The sequence below is a fragment of the Pleuronectes platessa genome, chromosome 18 (assembly GCF_947347685.1).
Source record: "Pleuronectes platessa chromosome 18, fPlePla1.1, whole genome shotgun sequence".
Taxonomy (NCBI): Eukaryota; Metazoa; Chordata; class Actinopteri; order Pleuronectiformes; family Pleuronectidae; genus Pleuronectes; species Pleuronectes platessa.
In genome coordinates this window covers 20,201,226-20,227,193 of record NC_070643.1, presented here as the reverse complement: position 1 = coordinate 20,227,193, position 25,968 = coordinate 20,201,226, and the positions used below count along the sequence as shown (strand labels likewise).

General features: G+C 44.8%; 1 protein-coding gene across 3 annotated transcripts in view; it reads left to right on the top strand.

The window, feature by feature from the left end:
- Positions 1-1,198: 1,198 nt before the first annotated feature.
- pleca (plectin a) overlaps positions 1,199-25,968 on the top strand; it is a 69,845-nt gene continuing 45,075 nt past the window's right edge. The window contains exon 1 of one of the 3 annotated variants that reach the window (XM_053447530.1): positions 1,199-1,503. In XM_053447530.1, coding sequence (XP_053303505.1) covers positions 1,419-1,503 — 85 coding nt within the window. In that variant the 5' untranslated portion in view covers positions 1,199-1,418. Of the gene's footprint in view, positions 1,504-11,914; positions 12,191-25,238; positions 25,507-25,968 lie in introns of those variants that run through there. The other 2 variants (XM_053447531.1, XM_053447532.1) reach the window with 2 other exon arrangements.

Here is a 25,968-nt window from a genome sequence, read left to right as displayed (position 1 = left end):
TGTGCTCCGGCTGTGACCTTTCCTGGCTTCAAGCTGTGAGCGGGTGCTGCTGTTGTGTCAGGCTTGAATTCATGGTATTCAAATATATAGTCTGCTCTGAAGAACTTTTATAGATACTGTATACTGCACAGTACACTTACTTCAAAACTGCGTTAACTAATGTGCACAAGTTACAACTCAGCTCTGTACATCTGCTCTGGAGAGAAACGTGAAGTAGCGATAAAGTTGATTCTATCAATCCTGACTTACTTTTGCCTTATTCTCGGGTGGCTGTGGCTCAGGAGGTAGAGCGTGTCGTCTACATACAGTAACTCAACACCGGTGGTTTGATCCCTGACGCTCTCAATGCTCAAGAAGACAAAGTGTCGGAGTCCAGGTAGAGAAATGCACTGTAAGATGATTTTTAATGGTGTTGAAGTTGTAGAAGGAGACAACATCAAGGAGCCACAGACAAAACATGAGAGATTTGAATCTGACTCTGTGCAGACTGACGGTTGCATCGACTTTCATTCTGCAGATTCCTGTAAATGTCTGGAATCTGATTTATTTTGAGTTTCCCTCAGCTAAATTTGAGCAGGCAGGGAAAGTTGATGGATAGCAATTAACTTTTGTACGTCCTGACAACTATTTATACATATAGCAATTAGAGGAAAATGTAAATAGATCCAAAAAACAACAACTTAAGAACTTTTTGGGGTATTTTTCTGAAATAAAAACTGCAGAAATCAAAGTTTCTCTATATAAGACGTCACTTTGATGTTGGATTTAGAGTTTCTGTCTTTCCTCTGTGTGACCCGGCTCTTATCCACTGCACTGGGAGGTGTGGTCCTCTGGCCTTAGAACCTAAAAGCCTGTCGTCATTCTGTTTTGGGAGAATAACTTGGATTGAGACGAGGAGGGAGCTGTGGATATCACAGGATCCACTCAGTCCTACCCCAGTTTCTCCAGCAGCAGGAACTCAAATGACCCCACACAGCTCTGTCATTTGTTTTTTCATGGAGGTGGCCATGTGTGTCTCTATCTGGGGGGAGTTGGCCTGAGCCAGTGTGTGTGTGTGTGTCTGTGTGTGTGTGTGTGTGATCTCTGCCTCCACTGGAATCTATCTTTGTGGTGTGTGTTGGCCTCTGTGCCTTTAAGAGGAGGGTCTGATATGTTTGTGTGTGTCTGTGGGTATTTCTCAAGCCGAAGAGGGGAGTGGTGGTGGTCGGGAATCAAACCCCCGGCTTTACAGGGAATACGTGGGTGAGGGCGAAGGTAGGGACGGACGGATATAGGGGGACAGACACCCAGCAGGGGTTCTATCAGACAGTCAGAGAGAGAGAGGGGGGGCGAGCACAGTGCTGCTGGAAAGTTAGAAAGAAAGTTTGCTGAGAGAGAGAGAGGAAGGTGATAACCCAGACCCTGACTCAGAATCAGCCATGTCCATGTTTGACCCCGGTGAGCGGCTGCCCGAGGAGCAGGACTATGTGAAGGCCTATGAGAGCGTCAGAGAGAAGTATAAAGGTAACCACCACCTCTGCTGTGTGACTGGAGCTGGGTGTGTTTGAATGGGAGGTGGGCGTGTGAGCTTCATGTGCTTTGGGAGATGTTGGACCAGGAAGTGAAGGGTGAGGAGAGAAGAAGACTCGGTGGTGAGGTCAGAGGTCAGAGGACATCATGAGATTCACCCTGAGGTCTTTGTTATTATTAAGATTTTCTTGGGGCCGATATTGGAGAGTTCTGATTCTGATTTATCGGCCGATATCTGTCCACAGATGTCTGTATGTGTCTCTCCTATTTCGAGAACCATTAATCACTTCTACTTCACACTTGGCATGTGTATCGTAACGGGCCGAAGGAAGTGCAGTGTTGAATTTGGTGCGACACTATGTATGTGAGTTGGTTCCAGCATCTGTTTAGGAGGCAACCTGGGCGCCTTTCTCTGGAGGTTTAACCGGGCACACCCCAACAGGGAGGAGACTGAACCCAGGGCCAGGGACCGCCTTGGGAAAGAGACATCCGGGATAAACTCCTTCTGTGACCTGATCCCAGATAAGCAGCCGACAATAGATGGATGGATTAACAGGTGCCCAGCAGCGCTCTGTGGCAGCAGCTGGGACTCGACAGCCTCAGTGACATTGACGATCATTGACAACTTCGAGGAAACGTGTGAACAGCTGTTTGTGCAGCAGCGGTGGCTTCAGGGTTTTGCAGATCTTTTCTACTTTGTTTATTCTATATAATATACATGTTCTTATCGGCAAATAAACGCTGACACCTGTGTGTCTGTGTCAGGCTCATATCGACTGATTTTGATCATCCAACTGATGAATTGCTCGGGGTCCAGTTGTTGTTGTGGTCGGAGCCGTTGGAAGTAATGAACCAGAAGAGGAGTTTTGTTTCCTCCTCAGTTTTCGACTTGAAAGACTTTTCTTCTCACGAGGGATTTGCTGGACAGCGTGGACTCAGAGCGCTGAGACATTTGGTCTTTGGTTGGACGGCACCGGTCCAACAGAGGAGCTGCCAGCCAACAAAGTGGCACACGAGAAGAACATGCACCTGACCGTGTCTGCACCAACACTAACATGAGGGGATGGTGTTTATCCATTTCAGAAAACACTGCTGGGTCGAATCAGGCTGCATGAGAAGCACCAGGGTTGAAATAACAAACCAGAACAGCATAATTTCCATTTCCAGTGAGGAAAACTGGGCTGAATCTTGGTCTCAGTGTGATGGGAACTGCTCTGTTCATCCAGTCCCACCAGTCGAAGTCATTTTCTTCCCATGTGGCTGCCCACTGGGCCTGTCACCGTGCAGGGCGGTGTTCCCGCTGGGGCCCTCTGGCACCGGCCCGATGCTCCACGCCCACCTCCACCTCTGCCAAGTTCTCACTTCCTGTTTCTCTTTGTTTTAATTGGTTTCTGACGAGAAGCTGTTTGTTCTAGACGCTTGTGCCTCCGGAGAAAAGTCTGGACATAATCTGGGCGAGGAGAGGAGATGAAAGCTTGTTTTTCATCTTCTGTTTCTCATGATGTGAAGCTGATGTATGAATATATGAATTCTGCAGACTTGAGGGTCATAATGGAAGAAGAGAATCAGGTCGACTACTACATGAATTAGAATTTCTCATTTAACGAGAATGGGACAATTTTCAATATATTTCAATAAAGTGTAAATAATAATTGAAATAATTATGGCCTCCGTCTGCAGTGATTGCTTCTCTTAGACACTTGACCAATATAATATAATATAATATAATTAATATATATTTGGCAACTACTCCATTAACTGTATCTCATTTAGAGTAAATCAAAGACACTTGTTATTCCTGTGATGACCAGTTGAGTAAGTTATAGCAGCCGCTGTGTGAATGATGTGGTGCATGTGTTAAGATCAGAGTTGAACAGATCTATTAGTGTGAAACACGCAGCTCTACTTTAAATACTCTCTGCAGAGTTTGTCTCTGGAGTCCTCAAGTTATTCTGGATGCAGGACTTGTGACATTTAGCTTGTTTATGATGCTGCTTGTGTTTGATGTCTCTCCGTGGGATCATCTCCTGAGGTTCTTCTGTTATTATTATAGATGTTAGACTGCAGCGTCTCAGGGTGGAGACTCCCACAGATACAGGAACTCAGATACTCACTAACAACTCATCTGACCTCGTCTCAGGCTCAGGTGAACTTGACCTCAGGTGATCTCAACCTCATACATGAATTCCATTAAGAAGTTTTGCTGTGAGAAAGATAAATGTCATCAGAAAATCCAGGAAGATCACCAGTGGGAACTAAAACTGAGAGAAAGCTTGTGATCAAAATAACTTTAATTATGAACTGAAGGAAAATAAATGGAACAGCGCAGGTGGAAAGAAGAAAATTGATTCATGAGGGGATTCCCAGCTTTGCTCATTCAAAGTAAACTCAAATAGAAACTAGTGCGTCACTCAGTTTCCCTCATGAAACCAAATCAGAATTCACTAGATCCTGATTTTTATTTGGATCTGCACCAAATAACACACACTCATAAATATCAGTTCCCTGAATATGAGTGATCCAGGAATTATTCAGAGAAATCAAATGAAAGTATTGAAAAACAAACTCAAAATCTCACAATGTTAAAGAAAAATCCCGGCTCCACATCACATCCTTCCACCAAAGTTGCGTGTTTATCCATCCTGAAGTTTTACAAACAGATAAACAAAAACAACTGATAAACTCCTCGGTGCAGATAATAAAGAATCCTGGCTCTCAGGTGAGTTTCTTTCAGGTTCCACAGGACAACGAGTCTTTGTTTGAGCTGATCTCATCTGTTTGCTCTTTGCAGTGGGCGTCTGTGATAACAGGTAGATTTGAGATGGATCCACCGTCCCACTCCCTTTCTTTAAAAACTCCCTTAAACAAGCAAACACATCAGGAATCCTGCAGCACTTGAACTCTGCTGTGTGTGTGTGTGTGTGTGTGTGTGGCACAGAACACATGTTGTGTAACATCTATTTACACACTCTTTTTATGGGGATTTGTTTTTCCAATGACGATGAAAAGCAAATCTTATTATATATATCCTTTTAAGAGTTTATGGGTTAAGTTTTGGAAAGTTGCCGTTCTGGTGGAGTGGTTAAAGTAAATATCGTTCCTCTGAAATCATGGAGACATGACTGTGTGTGTGTGTGTGTGTGTGTGTGTGTGTGTGTGTGTGTGTGTGTGTGTGTGTGTGTGTGTGTGTGTGTGTGTGTGTGTGTGTGTGTGTGTGTGAGCGTGAGCGTGTGTGTGTGCGTGCATGTGTGAATACCCACAGGCTTCACTTCCAAAAGAGAAGCGATAAGTTTGTCATGCGAATCGCTGCAGACACACAAACCCCCTCCACACTTCACTTCCAGTGCATCAGATCAGTTTCATGCAACTTGACCTCAATTTCAAAAATAGTAATAGTCCTGAACGTATGCACGCACCTTGTGCACACAGAAAGTCCCCCCCCCCTCCAAACACACACACAACTCTACTAGTTGTGAAAAGGGAAAAACAAGATTCCTCTTTGTGGTTTAATGGAAAAGGAAACGTTAGGTTTTCTTTTTGAGCGTCAGAATAAAATCAGGGCAGCTCAGTCGGCCATGGTTGTGTCCATACATAATTAATGAACACAAGCTTGTGTGTGATCTCCGGTATCTGTTTGTCTGCTTCACTGAACGCAGCTCGTGAAGTCAAACGGGTCAGAACTTCAATTCTGAATGTGCTGTCGTCTCGCTGTGAGCTGTCAATCATCGGGTTATTAGTAAACCTGCAGAACAATGATCATTTAATAAGAATCAGACAAATGAATCTGTTAAACTCAGAATGTGTGATTTGAAGTTGCAGTTTTCTCTTTTATTCATAAATTCTTGATCGTGTCTCTCTGAGCTGCAGTTGGATGGTAAACTGTGTGTGTGTGTGTTTGTGTGTGTTTTTGTGTCTTTTTGTGCGTGCGTGTCCAGAGGAAAGTTTCAGTCATGGAATATAATGAATAAATGACATGAATAGAGTGTTGTTATAGAGAAGAAACTTGTTCCCTGAAGGTGTCTCGTGTTTTCTGAATGAAGACAACATCTTCTTTTAATCACGAGGGTTTTCTTGGTTAATTTAAAACGACTAATGTCCACACAGGCCTTAATGTGGTTGAGGTAATTTACAGTCTGTTATTTGAGGTTATCTGTGTGTGTGTGAGGTTCTCTCGGTGTGTGTGAGGTTCTCTCGGTATATGTGAGGGTCTCTCGGTGCGTCTGAGAATCTCTCGGTGTCTCTGAGGTTCTCTCGGTGTGATGACCTCTCGGTGTGATGACCTCTCGGTGTGATGACCTCCACTGACAGAGGACACGCTCATTTATTATCTCCACATATGTTCACACCTTCCCTCTGTCCCACAGTTCACTGCCAACAGGACTGTTACTGAACATGATCCAATCCTCTCACCTGTCTGCTACTTCACACGAGTCTGTCAGACGACCTCTGTTTGTTCACATGTGCAGCTGAAACATACTGAGTGCATGCTGTGTGAGTCTGTGTGTGGGGGTGTGTGTGTAAAAATACAAATATATTTACCTTATTTGATATGAAAGAAAAACAAAGCAGCAAATGTGCCCGTTAGAGAAGTTGTGTCCGTGATTTCAAGTTTTTGAATTTCTTCAACATTCATCAGGATCTTAGTTTCTGTCAGATGAGTTGATGGACGTCACATGACTCGTCTCCTCCTGATGAAATCCTCTGACTTGGCTCAGACCTCCAGCTCCGTGACGCTGGTCAGACGAGTCCACATTCCTTCACTGAGTCCAAATCCCCTCTGATGGTAAACGATGGAGTCGGTGTCGTTCCTGTGTCTCAGGCGTCTTGTGAGAAACTGTTTCGACTCTACAGAGAACTTTGGAATTAATTAGAATTTCCCAGTGACTCTGCTGTGGTCTGAACTGGTCGGAGAAGGACCCAGTGGAGATGCTGTAACTGAGATGGGATTCGAGCTCGAGCGGAGGATTAGTGTCGAGAGCAGCTGACGTTAATTATGTCACTACACTTGAAAGTATTCACTCTACTGAGGGAATTTAATCTAAAGAAATTATTACCATTCGTTTGTCATTGTGTCAGACGTGTAAGTTATTTGACATCTGATAAAATCAATAGAGAGATTGATAACAAATACCCTAATGTAATAATAATAATAATATCATTCCCTCCTTGTCCTGATGCTCTTGATCCTCCAGCTTAAATAGTTTAAATATAGTTAAAAATATATATTTTTATTATATTAATCAACGTGAGTTGGTTTCACATCCTGATGTGAGTGTTTACTTTCCCACAGTGTCCAGAGATCACAGAGTTCACAGCTTGTCCAGCAGGATATTGACTGATTGCAGTGACACTATGTGTTTGTGATGAGTCTGTGAGGATGATGTCACCTGCAGAGAATTCAGTCTCCAGGATTCAGTCCAATAAAAAATGTCCCTTTATCCCACCTGACTTCGTCGACCTATCAACGAGCTGCAGACAGTTCTATATGTCCATGTGTGTGTATTTAATTATGCTCTTCGTCAAATCCTCACCTCCGGTCGGTGTTGGCGCCCTCGGGCCCGACCTGAGACCCCGGCCTGTCTCTGGTGCTAGCATGTGGGCTAACACCCGGGTCCTGGCACGCTGCAGTGAGCCACGCTAAATGCCAGGAATGTGAGCGGTGAGCCGATTGGCACAGTCTGGTTTCCAGGAGGGTTTGAGAAGTGACATTTTCCCCTTACCATTTGGTATTTATGATCAGGACTGTAAATATTAATTCCCGTTTTTGTCCCGCAACGTGTTGAGAGGAATCACGCAGTTCTAATACACAAATAAAACACAATTTTATTATCCGTGTAATAAGTACTCAAGCATGCAAGTATTCATAATAACCAGAGATTCAATCTCTAGTTGTAAATCCTCATTTCCCATTCAGAGTCAACTAGACCATAAAGAACTGTAAATGCATTGGGGGCGTGGTTTTCCATGTGATTGGCAGCTACTACCAACCAATGGGAGCAGGTGACAGGTGTAAGTGGGCGTACAGTGTCTTGCAGTGGCTCCACCCCTCGCTCGTTCAAATATGGTGACTTCTGTTTTGCAGCTGATAAACTAACTTGTGAGAGCCGGCTGCTTGAAGCTGTGAGGCTCAGTTTTCTGATGATTCTCCAACAGGGTGGTTTGGTAACAGGTTATTTTTATCTCTGAACAGCTGAGGTTTGTTGTTTATGTGCAGATGAGCTTGAACAACTGCACATGGAGTTTGATATCACTTTAATGAATATAGACGGCAGGGGATGTTCCTTACCGCTATCACCCTCCTCCAGGGGCAATGTGTGAGAGCCCCCCCCCCTCCCCATCAGCCTCGTTCCTGGTCCCAGTCCAACTTCTGAATGTCTGAGCTCCACCGGTGGGACGAGCCACATCCCAGAGAGGGGTGGAGCGGGGGTGTATCAGGTCCTCCACCTCCGATTGAGAGGGACATGAGACATTGGCCGTGTCTCAGACCGGGTGTTGACACTGTTGCTCCGAGGGGGGGGGGGGGGGGGGGGGGAGGAGTCAGGTGGCTCCTGACGCCACGTGATGACATTTAACAAGAAAACCTAATTTTCTACATTTCTGAAACGCTTGTGGCTTTGGGAGGAACGTGTGTATTTCTGGAGTCGATTCCTGTGTGAAAACATCTGAACGTTAAATTTAATTTAGCAGCTTCTCTGGTTGTGTAACAGTGAGACTGAAACATGAATCATTTCTTGCAGTGTAACTCGTATATTTCTCACTTGTGTATCAGGGCGAGCCGGGAATTCTTCAGGTGTTATGTAAGAGTTGGTTTTTGCACAGAGACTGAGGTTCTTCTCTTCTATCATGAAATTAGAAACACTGAAAGGTTGGTTTGTGCATTTTAAACTAATTAAAGATGCATTTATAACAGAGCTGTCCATGTGCTGTTGTTATGTCTTCTTATAGACGGTGATGTCTTTATTAAGGTGACGTGTTGATCTCCTGTCGTCACCACAGGATTCATTTCTCCTCTCTCTACTGCTGAGTGCTGATGAGGCGGCTGGATCCTCACAAGCCGAGTTTAATGAACGGATCTTTCATAAAGTGATAACCTTAAGTTTATAATACAGGTGTTTACTTTTGTGAAGTGAGGGTTTGCAGCACTTGAATAAAACATGGACGTTGCCTCCAGGTCTGGAAAGTGAAGCCAATCCAGAGGGGCCTGTAGCCTTCATTCTTTTGCGTGACCAGCAGAGGGCGACTATTTCTCCCTTGATTTGTAACGTCAGTAAACTTTTTCCTGAGAAGTTTACGGTTCCCTGTAGTTTCAAATCTTCTTCAACCTTCATGATGGCGGAGAAGTCTGCTTCGTACAGTTCTCAGTCAGCGCACGTTTGTTACGTTATGCAGGTTGTAGTTTTGACAAGAGGCCTGGTGGGAGGGGGAGGGGTTTATCCAGGATCACCAACCCCCAACCCCAGCTTTAATGAGGCTGCGAGTTCCAGGGCTGTGGGATAATGTGATGTTATTGATCCACGGCTCAAACACACAGATTCATCACTAGTGACACATGTCCGATTGTCAGATGTGAGAATGTCTCATTATGCAACCTGCAATCTGAGAATTACATGCGTTACCCACATTTGTTTATTGCTGAAGCAGCGTTCAGTGATGTTGAGTGCCCACAAATAAAATACTCTGAACTCACAGTCTCTATATTTGGACCATTATTGGATTTAGAACCAGTTGATCTGAGGAGAAAGGATTTGATCAGCGTCCGAGAGGAAGCACGTCTCCTCTTTGAGACAAAACAACGAGAAATATTAGATTAAGATGAAAAGAAATCTAATTTAATAGACTTTGATCAAATGTTACATTTAGTTTTTGTGTGTCAAGTTTGAAATCTTCGCCCTTCCCCCGTTTACTCCACCTCCATGTTTATATCCTCACTGCTGCTGTGGCTGAAACTGGATCTGATTCCTACAAGAATCCATTGATTACATATTGATTGGCAGAGAAGGGTCGATACAGCCGTCCTGAATCACTTACTGCCCCCCCCCCCCGCGTCATTACGATGCTGTTCCTTATGTTCTCCGCTTCTGTTTTCTCACTCTTGACCTGATTATTCCGCAGCTCAGCCACAGGAACCAGGCGGAGGTTCTGTGTGTGAGCGAGTTGAAGGTCGGAGGTGTTGAATTCAACGTCTCTGTGTGAGGAGACACAGGAGAGCTGACGTTTCCCTTTTTGGATTTTTACACGATCTGCTCATCCCTGAATAATTTCCCTGATTTCTTTCTTAACCTCAGTTGTTTAGCGTAATTTATTTCTCGTGTTTTTCTGATCTGCGTCACAAAGGGAGCTTGTTTTGTCTCGGAACATTTCTAAATTCTGTTATCGTGATTAAGCGCCTGTGCCGGGTTTGAAGGCAACGTGAAATAGTTCAGCCGTTTGTATCACGTTATAAAAAGCAGCTGTCAAAAATGTGCTCTTTGGATCAGTGGAGCGTTTCAGACCTGCAGCAAAGAGAAGGTTTTACACAGGATTGAACTGTAATAGGTTCTTTTAACCATTGAACACTTGATATTATGCCTGTTTCAGTGTATTCTGACCGTAGTCTCATTATGTAAACATGTATACGTCTTAATCTATGTCGATTTGAAGCTTTTGCATTTAACTATTTCAGATTCGGGTTTTAAATTCCAGGTTGTAACATCCGACGTGGAGTTGACATGAGTCATAATCAGACAAGTAAAAGCCGATTAGCAAAACAATGGCTTCACTGACTCAGTGCATTGTGAGGTGGATGATCTGTGCCGTGGAGTTTCAGACACGCTTCTTGTATTGTGTGCGTTTCGGTGAGTCGTGGATTTCACCTGTAGCTGATCCAGCTTTTCTCGTAATCTTTCCCAGACTCTTGTCACCTCGCGTCAGCTTCAACGAGCCGAGCAGAAAGAAACTATAACACAATGAAGATGTTAAAATGTTACTCTTTGTTAAACTCGATTGTTTTCGTCTGTTGATATTTTCCCATCTTTGCAAAAACTCATTTTCATTCTCATTTCAAAAAGATTCATTTTGAATCTTGTGAAAATATCAATTTGCAAAATCTGCTACTACAGTGATCCAGAAAACTGAGACAAGATAAAACAATGTGTGCACAATAATCATTATGTGAACAATGCTTTAAATAACCACAATTATTTTGTATGTGTAAATCAGAGCAGACAAAATACAAATTTGACCCATTCTGGTTGGAAAAGTTCCATTTCTGCTCAGAGTGGAATCGATGGATTCAAATCTCCCATCACTTTGCTCATACTTAGGAAAACTAGCTTTGTCTTTTCTGCTGACTTCAGCCACGACAGAGCAGAGAAGCATCAGACAGCCACTGGAGGCTCGAGGAAACTGCTGAGTCAGAGTCAGGACAACCTTGACTGTGATCTAATATAAAACAGTCCAGGCTCTAACAGTATAAACCGTTTATGAGACTTGTTTTATTTACAATATTCACTTAGAGGTAAATGGATCGGGCTCTTTTCTTAATATCTTATATGCAGCGTCTCATCCTGTCTGATGTTTAAATATTCATCTGAGCTGCAGCATATTTAAAGAGTGAAGCACAGTGTTGTTCACAGCAGACTCCATTGTCCCTTCTGAGGGAGAACCATAACCACAGTACGGTGGTTATGGTTAAAGAAAGACTGAGGTTTTGGGTAAATATAAATAAACATGTTGTGTCTTCACTGTGGACCGAACCACGATCTGTCCCAACACCAAACTTAATGTGAGAGACTGAACACACAAACGTTTGATATCCCAGGTTCAGCTGCCTGCAGAGGTCGGTAAAAACGTTATGGATGTTTTAAAGTGACACCGACACAGACTGCTGATTCACAGTCTGACTGTGATAGACAGGTCCGTGTGTGTGTGTGTGTGTGCATCATTCTCTTCATTTTCATCAAACTGTCATATATGTAAATGAACTAAAAATAATATTCAAATAATATTTTCTTTTGATGCTCGGTTTTCTGGGGATCAGGTTTGTCTGCAGCTCCTCTGAATAAAAATGGTGGCTCCTCTTGTGCAGCGGCAGTTTAGGACATAATGCTGAGTCACTCTTGTCCTGATGGAGTTTTACTTAGCCTCCCACCATCAGAGCATGTAAACCTTTATTTAGATGAAACGTGTGGGACTTCACGCTCCCGGTGTCGGCTGCTTGAATCCAGTGTTGTGCTGTGTTGTGATGTGACGGTGGAGCGTGACTGTTACGGGTCCGGGCGCCTCCCTGTGAATCACCAGGAGGAAGAGACGGGTCGACATCAGGGAGGGGACGGAGGTGGAAGGGGAGGGAGGGGAGGGAGGTGGGTTTTTCTTTCCTTTTACTTCCTTTGCTGACGGATTGTGTGTGCAAGCGGGCAGCGGAAAGAAAGAGAGAGAGAGAGAAGGAGAGAGAGAGGGAGGGAGTGAACAAAACACTGAGCTGCCAACTCCTGTGGCTGAGCAGAGAGAGAGGGAGGGATAGACAGAGGCTGCTGTTAGAGAGAGAGAGAGAGAGAGAGAGACGTTTGCATCCTCCAGCGTTGTGGTGCTGAGCTGAACTGACCTTGCAGAGCTCTGACTCGACCGGAGCCTCGGGCAGGACAGCAGACTGTGAGCATGGATCCTGGGAGGTCTATCCAGCATGAGATCAGCTCCCTCAAAGGTACTCCTCTCCTCTTTTCTCTGATTCTGCCTCCTCACGCTCTGGTCATCATCACCATCATCATCATGTGCTGTTCAGGACCGCCCTTGTTTTCCCACAATGCCTCCCTGGCGAGGACTTCCTCATCGTATCGCTGCAGGCAGGGAGAGAAAGTTCAGCTGTGAAGGCTTCGGGGCTCTTGAGGAATTGTAATCCTGTGTTTCTGTGGATAAGAGGGATGAAAAGCTTTTGTTTCCCTTTGTGTCCGGAGGGGGACACGGGTCAGTCCAGGGGTCGGGGGTGAGGGTTGTGCTGAGATGCTCTGTTTTTATGAGGTGCAGTGGGGGGGGCTGCTGCTGCTGCTGCTGCTGCTGCTGCTGCATGCGGCACGGTTAAATGCGTCTGCGCCGGTGGATGCAGAGCGGCTGCTGCATCGTGGTGATACAGCCAAGTGTAGCCCTGCCCTTCAGTCAGGGGTGGGATGGGATGGGACTGCTGAAAGCCTGAGTATCTGTGTGTGACGTGAAAACACGTCTCTGTGTGGTCTGTGTAGTTTGTGCGGCTGCAGCGTGGTTTCATGTTTGCTTACATTAGTGTTTACATCAGCAAAGTTTGTCCCCCCCCCCCCCCCCCGTCTTCACTTAAAGGAATCTCGCCACTTTGCTTCAGCGTCACAGAAACGCAACGACTCTTTTCCTGCAGTTTTAATTCTCTATACAGATCTCAGGGCGGTTTTCACTGATTCATTCATTTAATCTTTATAATGACATTTTATTGCACAAATGCTTAATTTCTTCACCTGGAAAAAGCCTTATCCTTTAATTTTAGGATAACAGTTTTTATTTCTGAGGTTGTAAAAAGATTAATGAATAACATAAGCTTCTCTTCTGTCAAACCAAAGAAGTGATGGTGCAAGTTTGTCACGTTGGTGCTGTAACTAAACTTTACTCAGTTCTAGGTGAGTGTCCTACCTCGTTAAAGAAAGTGACAGATTCCCCTTGTTTATCCAGATCTGCTCCAAAGGTTAACAAGGTCGTCTTCATCCTAACAGACAAATAGCAATAATTCCAGCTTCCCTACCCGAGGTAAACTGAATTATACTTTTATTCAAAGCTCCACTTGCAAATTCAAACATCCTTTAGGCTTCTTATGGACACTTTAGTTAAACAAACTAAGTTGGGTGCATTTGCATTCCCTTAATTAGTCTGTATCCAACCGGCATCTTCAGTTATTCCACTGTGCCACCTGCAGGTATCCCAGTCTGCATGGGGGGTGTAGATTCATGTCTTCAGGCCATGGAGAGAAGCTGCTTTCACACTCATCTTCTCTGTATCAATGTTCTCCATCTGAACTGCAAAGGAAAGGATTAAAGCGGCCTGAGGACATCTATACGGACAGAAAGCTTTAAATCTGCAGAGAGCAATGAAATTGACTCAGAGCCCTTTTTTAAAAAAAGCACCTCTGATTTGTCTGGAGGATTCTGGCCGGGACAGAAAGTGGTCACAGGTCGGAACAGCGTCTGACTGATCCTGGATCTGAAGGAGTCCTGCCCACTCGGAGAGGCTGAGAATGTTTTCCTCTGGGCTGCAGAGACAAAAGCTCCCTCGCTTCACTGAACGCTCCCAATGGAGTCACTTAATACATCGGGCCTCAGTTCATTTGTAAGCCCGTCGTCACCTCGACACCACTGATCCCATTGTCCCACTCGTCAGCCATGTTCAGGCACTCGGTGCAGAATCAGCTCTGGAGCAGGGGGGCCTCCTCCTGTACGTGTTGAGACATGTGAAGCCTCCGTTGATCTGTGACATGTCGCTGACTGACGTGAACTTCATGTTCCTGCTCAGGGACCTGACCCAGATAGACTGAGCTCCTTTCAGGCTGCTGCACTTTTCTGAAAAAGCTTTTAGGAAGAATTGGGAAAACCTCCAAGAAGCTGCATTTGGCTGCGGAACATTTGGATCAGAAGTATTTTCACTGGCAGAGGATGATGAAACTCTGCTTCTGGTTCTGTGTGCTCCCCTGTTTGTTTGTTTGTTTGTTTGTTTTCTTGCTTGTCAGCAGGATTATGCAAAAAATACTCAACCTGTTTCTTCAAAACTTTGTGGAAGGAGGGAACATGAGCCAATAAAGAACCATTTACACTTTGGTTTCTTTAACATAGTGAGATCAGGCTTTTCCAAGGATTTCTCAGATATTACTTCTTGGATGTTGATGAAAGAACTCGTGCAAATTAAGGAGATTAATATCTGAGAATGTGTAATTTAGTGCGACTGGTCAAAGCTCTGGTGTTTTCAAGATGCCACAGTGATGTGTCTCTTGCTGTAACTGTGGATCTCAGATGCTGGATTGTTCTATTTTGGACCCGGATATGAATATTTCATCACCACGTGCGACATTACACTCAACAAGCAGATGGGAAAAGTTACACTTCACTGCTGCCGGTCAGATTCTTCATTTAGTTTCCTTTGTATCGGCCTTTTGCTTCGATTCGGTTTCACTGACACTTCTTCTGCTGCTGATGAACTCAGGTCTCCATCGTAAACAAATAAAAGTTACACAAACAGCAGAACAACATGAAAACAAAGTCGAACCCCGTTAACCTTCAGCCTTTGTGTAAATCTGTTATTAATTGTGTGTTTGGAGTTCTCCTCCCCCCCCCACTCCAGGGTTTTTCTGTTTAGCCCTCATCAGACTGTTTACACCAAAACACTGGCTGCTGTCTGAAGGTTGTGTGCTGGTGAGATGAAACGTGTCGTGACCTTTTCAGCTGAGTTCTAAAGCAGCTGAGGTCTAAGGTCGGTGCACTTGACACCTCAGAGGTTTTTCATTAAGCAGAGAAGCAAAGCAGCTTCACCTCTTATTTCATATTGTAGGAAAAAAAACTTTATTTTTAAGTATATTTTACTTTTAATGTAAAGACACTGCAAAACATATTCACATTATAAGTGATCAGTGAGACACGTGTAAACCAGGAGTCTGTAATGGATGCCAATGCAGATACTGATAAAGCAAATAAATGAATGAATGAATGTATTATAAACTGTAGGTTTGTGAAATCTACATGTTTGTGGGTTGTTTTTCTCTTCAGTAAAGTATCAAGTGTCGTCATTCATCTGGTGTGTGTGTCTGTCTGTCTGTGTGTGTGTGTATGTGTGTGTCTGATGCACACATCCTGTGTCTATATTTCCTGCTGGGAGATGAACGGCTCATGTGTCGCTCTCCCAGTCTGAGCAGCAGCAGCAGCAGATCATATCCAGTAGCTCTCAGATGCTTCAGCTGCTATTTGAGCTGCAGGAGTCGGTCGATGACTGAGCTTCACATTCCTCACCTGCTGCTTCCCACTCCCTCCAGATGGGACCAGTCAAAGTGGGTTCAACCCCCCATGCAGAGACACAAACGTCCCCCTGATACTGATTGAGTCTTTATTTCTAAATTAGCTCTGGATCACGTGGCTGCTTGTGTGAAATGAATGTGTGTAAGTCATTGTTTTGGTGGAATTTGAATGTTTTGGTTCACTTGTGTTATCAGTGTTGTTTTCAGCCCCAGCAGACGACCTCATGTCCTCATGTCATCACGTCCTCATGTCCTCATGTCCTCATGTCATCATGTCCTCATGTCCTCATGTCCTCACGTCCTCATGTCCTCACGTCCTCACGTCCTCATGTCCTCACGTCCTCATGTCCTCACGTCCTGCAGGATTACGTTAGCAAGTAGCATTTAGCAGATTAAGAGCCACTTATAAGCACCCAGGAGTTAATTAAGACCAAAATCACAACAAACACAGAGTGAACAGACGTATGTGCAGCAGGAGGCAGGAAATATATTTACAGAACAAAAGATGATTAGCTGATAACCACCACAGTTCCTCCTGATTGATGTGTGATGAGGAGTTTTTAATGTGATGAAGAGTTCAGTCTGTGAACGTCTGTTTGGCTTCGGGTGTGTGTTTGTCAGTCGGTGTAATCCTGTCAGGGAGGCTGTCACTCAGGCTGCTGGATGAGTCCCTCGCCTCCGGACTGATGTGATCACATGATGTCATTAACCTCAGGTTTCCTGTAATAAAGGAGGGTGAGCGTCTCCCTAATTCGACACATCCTCGGTAATCGTCGTCCTGCTGAGATGTGATCACACGTTGGTTTGGTCAGGAGGAATCAGGGGATTCTTAAATCACCTGAAAGTTTAAAACCAGCTTCAGTTGGAGCTCTCCCTGAAGTGACCAGTAGGTGGCACTGGTAGTGAAGTGTTAGAAAAGAGCAGAATTGAGTCTTGATGAGATCGACTGAGCAGAAAAGTTATTTCCACAGTTTTTATCATTAAACTGGACTTTTTTTTTAACTTTATTAAATTCTTTAAAAGGTCCTGCGGTCGACAAATTAAATAAAATTAGAGGAATTTTCTCAAATGACTCCTGTTCTGTTCAATCCATTAACAATAGCTGCTGTTCTTGTTTGTGCATTAACTTTGCTCCAGGTTTTTAAATGTTGTTCTCTCCATTTTTACTGCCAATTAAATTGTAAAGCCTGTTTTTTAAATGTTTTTGGAACAAACTACATCTTCACTAACTGTTATTTCTTTTCTCTTGTGCTTTTTCCTTCCAGGTAAGTGGCTGTTGGTGACGTCAGTTCTGTTTGTGGGTTTGAGTCGATGAGGTCCAGCTGAGGCCGTCAGGTGCCACAAGAGAGGGTGAGCTTCCCCTGAGGGTTCAGACCCGGTTCAGACCTGGTTGTAACCTCCGTCCTGAGGTGGTCTAGCCTGAGTTCAGAGTCCTGAGATCCGAGCACACTTTCAGAGGTGGTGGGAACTCACATGTGTCCTGGGCTTCATGTGACGGACCAGTGACCTGCTGCAGTTTCACAAACTGGTCAAATTCATTTTCTTTACGGCCACAATATCAAGACTGAGCCAAACATAATGATTCATACTCTTCTTGCACATGGGATTCATATAGCTCATCCTGACACACACACACACACACATACGCACACCTCCAAAAGTTTATCATCTGGACAATTAACTAAATATAATCGAATCATATTTCTATAAATTAGTATTCATAGTTATTTTGTTCACAAACACAATCATCCTCATTCTGTCTTCATGAACAGAAATGACGCACAGGATCATTTGCATGTAGAGCGGCAGAGTGAGATCCGATCACATGTGGTCACAGGACACGTTCTGTGTTTTTAAAACCGGGTCTGAACAGAGCGGCCGCCTGCTGCTCTTCCTCTCTTTGTTTTATTGTTGAGTCGTGTGCTTCCAGTGAATCCAGTGGTTCCAGTGGTTTTCCTCCACAGCCGTGTCCCCGTTTGATCCCAATCCATTCTGATGACACACACCACTCCTCGGCTTTGTGTTTGACCTGAATTGAAATGAATGCCGCCTCTTATCTGACACAGTAATGATATCAACTGGTGATACTGGGCTACTGTTGTCTGTGGCATCAGCGGCTGTGGGATGTTTGTCGTCCTAATCGGTCTTTGCTCTGAAGCAACAACAAGTGAATCAAAGGGATGTGATCTGGAGCTCGAGGCTGCGTCTGGGCTTCTGGAGGTCGGGAGCAGAAATCCTTCCGAGGCTGCATTTGAAGACCGATTGTGTCCTAGTGGTTTGATGAGACCGTCCCAATTCAAAGGGTTCTTCCTAACCTATCCCATGATGCACTGTGTTTCAGTGATGAGGTGTTTGTCAGCATGCAGGGCTCAAAACGTAGGAAGAAATTGTTGTTAAGTCTAAGAACACACATATACACACAAACACAAACATATTTTCAGAGTTTCTAAATTAACCGAAGAACGTCCTCATCTGTAGCTCTGTCTTTACATTGTATTCTATACTTTTCCAATCTAACCAGTGGTTATATTCCAGCAGCATACTCTTATACTGGTTTTAAACCCTCCCAGTGACATTTAGGTTTGTCAGTAATTGTAAGTTCCTAAGCCCTCGCTCGCCCCTTGTGCCGTTTCCAGAGTTTCCTCAGCCTGAAGTTATATGAAGTTATAAAAGCTGTAGGAGCAGTTTGTTCCTCGGGCCTCGCCGCAAACAGAAGAGACGCCGTGTGGGAAAAAAGACAGAAACTGCTCGGGACACTTGGTCGTTGTCCTTGTGCATTTTTCTCTCACGGTGGTAAAAAGTGTGATGTGGAAGAGGCCGGAGGAGATTCACGACCGGTCGTCAGAGGGTTTATTTTAAAGCTCTTTCACAGTGTGAGCGTCGGGTTGACGAGGAGGGCAAAGTGATTTACAGGACCCTGCTCACGGCCCCCGACGTCCATCACTCTGACAAAGTGGCCCCGGGGTCTTTCCTGAACCCGGCTTTCATCCAGGACTTTCTCCAAAGTGCCTCTAACTGTTGTTCTCTGGCAGAGGAACACTCTGTTGTTGCACCACGCTGGAGAAACGACCTCACACTGGACTGAGTTTCCTATTCATCTGGTAGATAGTGAGTGAGTGTGAGGACAGTGAGTTAGGTCTGACAGTTAGGAAACTTTAATGAGCCGTCACTGACTCACTGACTCACTGACTCCCCCACAGAGGAGCTGGCTCACTGAAGGAGGAGAAGTCACTCCGGTGTGATTATGTGAGCTGCTGTCAGACACTGGGGCCGATGGAAGCTCAGACGAGGACGTTCATCTGGGTTCCTACGAGAGGAGCGAGGGGATCTCAGCCGTTTGAGAGGAGCCGGAGAAAAGAAGAGTTCATACACTCGTTTCTCTTTTACCTCCGGGGGCGGGAGGATAATGATATGATGGAGTAAAGATTTGGATCAGAGTCAAACTTTGACATCCCACTAATATCTCTGTGCACGTGTGGATTGGATAAAACGGCACGAATTACTTTTTATTGCAAGACTTAATTGTATCTTTAGACATAATCTCTATAATATCTGCAGCATAAGATTGTAGTTTACAGATAATTATAACAATTATAAAAATAATGATAGTAAAACTTTATTTCTATAGCACTTATCTAAAAGGATTCCAAGGGCTTTACAAAATAAATGTATTATTATTTATAAGAGGATGTTGAAAACGTGTCTTAACCACAACACGGGTTTAAACACTCGGAGCTGCAGGGCCTCGGGGTCCTGAAGGCAAAAACCTGGACACCTCTTAGTTATCAGCCAGTAAAGATTTGTTTTGTGTAAAAAGTGCATTACAGTAGTCCAGGCTTAAATAGATGAGGCTAAGAAATAGCTGATTTGATTTGTGTTGTATTTCTTAGAGGAAAATAAAGATTTAATAAGGTTTCAGCCGTGAATCTGATGTGATACAGAGTTTTTTGGGGTGTGGATTTAAGCGTATTAAAACCAAAACATTCATATAAATTCCTCACACCACTCCCGCAGCATATTCCCCTTTATCTGCTGTGGACTGGAATGTTCAGTATGTTGTCAACAATCCTTCCTTTGCCAAGAAATCACAAAACAAGGTGAATGCAGAAGTCGTTTGTTTTCATACAGATCAGCAGCAGATTCTTTGGGATTTATCTTTTTAACTGTGCAGGTTGAAGTTCTCACGCTCAGTGATGGGTTCAGAAAAAATGTTAAAATCCGCCTGTCATCTCTTCATCATGCTTTTACTGTCTGAGAGGCTCTGAAGGTCAGTCCGGGTCACGTTGCTTCTTCACCATAAATATGAAAAATTATATAATCACTGTGATAAAAATGCTTTTCGGAGTTTTGGAGGTCGGTTGTGTTTGTGTGGTGATGAACCGCAGAGTGACTCTCACTTCCTGGAAGCTTCTCTGTGTTTAGTGTGTTGCCAGGAGAGAGGATAGGATCCTCTGACCACTGATCTTAATACTCATATTTCTATGATGTGTCATGTGACGATGGTTACAGGGCATTCCGGGCCGGCCCCACCCTGCCGCTGGTTTTCTGATGAGTCACTCTCAAACAATAACCATCATCTTCCTCTTCCTCTTCTGTTGCCAAGGCGTGGTTCCTCTTTATCACATGATGATGCCCCTCTGATCTGATTTGGCCAAACCGGCAAATAGCAAAGTGGAGGGAGACAGCAGCCATTTTAGATCCCGGAACCTTTCGGGACCAAAATAGGTTCTATTGCATTTTAATCCGAGCAGCATTTTAGAACTCTTGTTCTATTGGATGCTGCGGCTGCTTTTCTCATATAACAGCTTTTATATTTGGTTTTTCCGAATCATGGTGAGCAGCCTCGGGGGAGGGGGAGGGGGGGGGGGGATCCATTAGAGTGTCGGCCATTTCATCTCAGGACAGCTCAGGGATTTTATATTGAACCTTTTTGTCGGCTGAGTGGTTTGTGCAACTGGAACTTTTGTCCCTTTGTGCTGCTTTACTTCATCAGGTCCAACTTTAATACTTTAAATATTGAGTTTGTGACAAATCTCCCTAAAGCCCAAAGTTAAAATCATCTCATTAGTGTTGCAGATTAAAATTAGAATGTGTCTGTCAGTTGAGTCCAGACTGCACCTCTGTCCTCGGCCCTGTGTGGCACGGTTAAAGAAAGAGACAAAATAATCCTCATTGCAGATCAATGCTTAGTCTTCTCTCCTGGCCGAAGTTTCATGGATTCCATTCAGTAGTTCTTGCGTAATTCTGCTATAAAAGAAAATATGGCCTTCAGTAAAATGCATGTGTCCATGCACTCAGAGGAGTTCCCACCACAGAGCCAGAGCTGCATTGAATCCTGGCTTCAGTTGTGTATTGAGCCACATTTTGGATGTTTGCGTGTGAGAGTTTATCACCATGTGTGTGTTTGTGCTAAAGCAATACCCCCCCCCGACGCCTTGTTTCCAAAAACGCAGAGTTGCGTTTAACAGTTTGGAAGACGACCATTTAGCTTAAATTACGTTCTATAAAAGTAGGTCCTGGAATTCAGGGAACACTTCATCTGCCAGCAGAGTTGAATGGGTTTGTGTAACAGCAGCCACCATCACCTTGGGTTGTGCACATTCCCTCAGCCTCTGTCACCTCCACCGTGGAGATGAGCTTTCATCGCGGCTCACAGAGGGACACACACACACACACACAAACACACAACTCATTTTGTTTATATCCGGGCAAAGGCTGAGGAAGCAGGCTGTGATTCATGGAGACTCACGGTCACAGGGGAGATGATCAGAATAACTAAGGCTGATTCGAGGCCCCGGACTCTTTGTAGAAATGTTTCTCTGCAGGTTCACGTTGTTTCACATCTCGTTGTGTTTTGGAGAAAGCCTCTAACAATCGTCTGTTGCTGCGGCTGCTCCTGGTTTGATGAGGAGCCACAGGACAGGTAATGGAGAGCACATGCTGATAACTTCTCTGCAGCCAGAGAACCAGCGCAACACAGACATCAAGGTTTCACATGAATATATAAAAATAATAAAAACACTGGATTCTTTTGTTGCGAGAGAAGTTCTGTTCTCCCACATGTGATTTCATCTGGAGTCAAACATCAAGACGTTATTGCTACACAGGCAGGAGTTCAGCCATGTTGATGATTTGTGATTCCCAGATAATCTCCTCTCACCGCTGCAGTTGATCATTTCCACTGCTATCATGACAGGTCGTGAACATACCAGGGAACTGGCAGCACATTGTTGTGCTGGTGAGATCTGCCACCGAGCCTCGCCCGGTGCAGAAGTGATTTTCCGGGCCGCAGGAGGGTGGGGCGATCCGACAGGCTGTCAATCACAGAGAGAAAGTTAAAGCACTTTCAAATACATCCTATTTATAACCTGATAAAAACAAGATGGACTTTCTATGACGACCAAGAAATTTAGCTAAAATACCTCAGATACAAACCATCTTGTGCTGCTTGGAGCCTTGAAGGAGGCGGGGTTTATGACCTATATGCTGGCCAGCTAGCAGGTGGCGATAAAGACGTTTTGGCTTCACTTTTGGAGACCTAGCATGTCGTCCATCTTTATATACACACTATGATCTGACTGTATTGGTACACGGGTGTGATGCAGTCGAAAGAACAAATTAAACTATGAATTATTTACTTGAATCCCCTTTAACCCAGACACGCAGGAGTTGTACCCAACCTCTGGCCTCCTCTGGGTGCTGCTCCTCCTCCTCCTCATCCTCCTCCTCCTCTTCCTCTTCCTCCTATCTCTTATAAAATACTGCTCCCACCAGAGAAGGAATCTGCTTCACACATTCATCCTGTTGACAAAGGGAGCGACGAGTAAACAGGCCAGAGGTGATTTTAGTTTGGAGGATTTAAAAATGTGATGTGGGATGAATTACTGCAGCCGTGTCAGATAGAAACAGACGAGCGACACCAGATGTTTTTCCCACATTTGAGAAACACATGTTGGATTTAATCCTGATATTAAAGTTAAAGGGTGCAGCTGTCAGCGCAACCGTCCCCTGCAAACAGATTCCAGATCTCCTGGTTGTAGTTTCACCCCCCCCCCCCCCCCCCCGATGGGCGTGGCCCTCCCAGACTCCTCTAGCTTTCCAGTGTCGCTCGGTTTCAGCGGAGGTTGAGCAACAGAGACTCGAACACAGAAACAGTTGTCTCCTCTCAGAGGAAAGAAATGACTCGATGGCTTTTCCATTGAAGGATTGCTGAGTTGGCTGGTTGAAGATTTTTGGACTCGTCGGTTCTCTCCCAGTCGCCAAACCAAATATACACCAGCACTCAGGCATCCCAGTCGTGACTTTGACAGTTTCTGACGACTTCAGTAGCTTAACATACAGATCATTATGTTACACACGCTATGAACACGTGGTCGGTTCAGCCAGATCATGTCTGTTTGGACGATCTGCTTCATCTCAGTCCAGATACAGAGATCTGTTCAATGTGCAGCCTCTGGAATCCATCAGCTCGTTTACAGCTGGCTCTGTTTTCTGTAGTGTAGCAAAATATGTTGTGATTTATTTTGCATTATATTTCAGTGAAGCTAAATTTATATTAATATGGTCGACTGGTCGTGAGGTCTTTGTTGAATTTGGCTTTTTTTTACTGCATATTTTATATTTTTTGATCGATCCATACATAAACTTTTTAAGGAAATAAAAAAGTTGAAATTTATCTACATTACTGCTGCCTACCCAAATGGAATCAATCATTCCTTTAGCATTGTGCGGCTCTTCCAGTGAAAAAACTATTGTTGCACATGTTTGTCGTACTTGTGGCCTCCCTGGATTTAGACTGTGTTTCCCCTTAATGTTTGTGCATTGTCTTTAGAGGACACTCTAGTTAAATTTGTGAATGTTTTAATCTTTTGAAATACCGTACAGGGCAAATACAAATAGATGTATTTATATTTGCATTTAAATGGGAGATGGAGATAATTCTGCCATCTGCTGGGTGAAATATACGTTATTTAAATGCACGTCCTGCTTGTTGGATGCAGAACCTTGTTTTGTCCGTGTTACAGAACATGCAGCACATTTATAATATGAGCTGTCAGCTCGGTGAAGATCCGTGCGTCTGTCCTCATATTAAACTGTCAGGTTTGAACCTTCATTCAGATCCTGACTGAGAACTTTTCCGTCTTCGGGGCTGAGATGTGACTAAGCAGCGGCCGGGAAATGTGAGTCCAATTAAGCCACACTCAGCTTTTCCTGCCCGTGCCTCCATGAGGGCGAAGCTCCGAGCCGTCCAGACCAGAGCCCGGTGCCACCTTTCATCTGCCCTCCAGTGTTTCAGCCCAGCCTGCAGGGAGCATAAAGACCACACTTCTGTTTGAATGGAAAAGCCTCAGCAGCACACAGAGCAAACCAACCTGCTGCCTCACAGCTCAGTCGGACATTTAACACGAGACACACAAGATCAAAAACCCAGTTGAGCTGCGATGGAAGTGAGTTATTCTAAAGACTTCATGGAGGCTCTGATCCAGCACGGCCAAGGTAGGAAGCTCTGGTTGAGGGAACAGTTCTGTCTTCTTACCATGAGGTGTCAGCACAGAAGAGCTCTGGGCTCAGGCTCCTCTCGGGTGGGGGGGCGAGGAGGATGAGAAGGTTTGGGTGTGTCTCGCTGGCTGAGCCTCAGATAACGGTCCAGGACAGAGCTCTGTGTTCCTGATGTGTTGGAGGCTCTAAATATTTTTTTTATATTTTTAGTTTTGTCTGATTAACTCCAGATGCACAGACGTGTTTATCTAGAGATTAAAGCAGTGAAGCAGATTATTGTGTGTAACTTTCCTGCTAATGACCTTGTGTCAGATCCCACCCACGCTGCCCGGCTGGGTTAGGGATCAAGTTCCCTGCTGGTAAATCATGGGGGGGCTGGGGGGTGTGAGCTGGAGGAAGGATCCTGACTGGCTCCCCCACGTCCCCGTCCCCCCCCCCCCCTCCCCCCCACTAGAAAAGTTATGAAACAAACCGAAGCATCACAGTGAAATTATCTTTAAAAAACAGTTATTTCCTTAAGAATTTAACTTGTCCTCTTTGGCAGTAATTCAATAACAGTCTCCTTATTTATAAAGCATCTTTATCAAGGTCCTAATGGGGAGACGGTCCAACTGAGGAATTTACAAACAACCAAGGACATTCAACTCTGCTGTGAGACAATTCAGAACATGTGAAAAGTCCTGTTTGATAAGCTGCTACCAGGGAGTGCCTCGGGTTTTCATGATAAATGAGTCAAGTAATCAAAGACACATTTATCAGAGTTTGTTCTAACTCATCACAAGGGTTTGAAAGTTCATAGTTTTGAGACATTTAAGTCATGAAAAGAGTTTGAAAGAAGCCAGAAAAGAAGCACATTCCATTTATTTAAAGCTGCTCCTGTGCAGATTGTGTTGATGTGACTAACGTGTCAGATAATATCACGGAGTTGTGTTATTATTTGAGCTGATTGTTCCTCTTGTGTTGGGTGTAAACCAGTCACAGTGTGGTGGTCGTACGTTATGATCCATATCCTGTGGACACGGGGACGCTGCCCAGTCTCCAGCCTATTTCTTTTTCATTGGCCTCCACAGAGAAAGTCTTTGTTATGGTAGCTCTTTGGCAGAAAGTCCTGTTTTCCTCTCTTTGTCTGAATCCTGCCCCTCAGAAGTGAGTGTGTCCCGGGGAGTTTCTGCAGCGCCGCACATGGACGTGGTCCAGTGGCGCTCGTCAGAACCCACCAGGCATGAGAGGCTGTTTCCACAGAGGAAAAGCAAATTAAATCAAACTCTCTCCGCCGTGCTTTCGCTCCCCAGCCGAGCCTCCGCTTCCCTCTCTCTCTCTCTCTCTCTCTCTTTCTGTTTTTTCCCCTGCTTTTCTCTTCAACACGCCCCTCCGCTTTTTGATGCGAACACAATGTCGTGGGGTCAGATCTGACTCCCTGGCAGTTCAGTGCTTCCTCTTAAAGTTGTGAAGACACTGAGGGGAGATGGACTTGTGCTGCTGTCTCTGTCCGGGTCGACCACACGGTAGGTTTTGATTTTTTCATTTTAGACTTCCCATCTGTCTCGGGGGCAGATTATTGATGCCTCAGCAGGATGTGGGTTTTTGAGATTGGTGCATTTTGCATGCCCTGTGAGGACAGTGCCACTCCCAGCCTCTGCAGCGTGGTGGAGGACTGCGGATTCAAAACATTCCTCCTCTCACCTCAGATCACCTCAGCTCTAGGGGGGGGGGGGGGGGGGATTAGTATTAATTATTCAGGCTCTATCTGAGACCCAAAGAGGTTTTTTAACCCAACGACTGGACTGTGCGTGTGAATCCTGATTGTATACGTGTGGGTATGTGGAGCATGCATCACAATATGGGAATCATTGAGCACACACATGTGAGTGGGAGTGGGAGGGGGCCGACTCCTCCCCCGAGCTTGCTCCAGACATCTGCCCGGCTCCTCTGGATTTGTTCTCCTCGCTCCGTCTCCTCCAGAACTG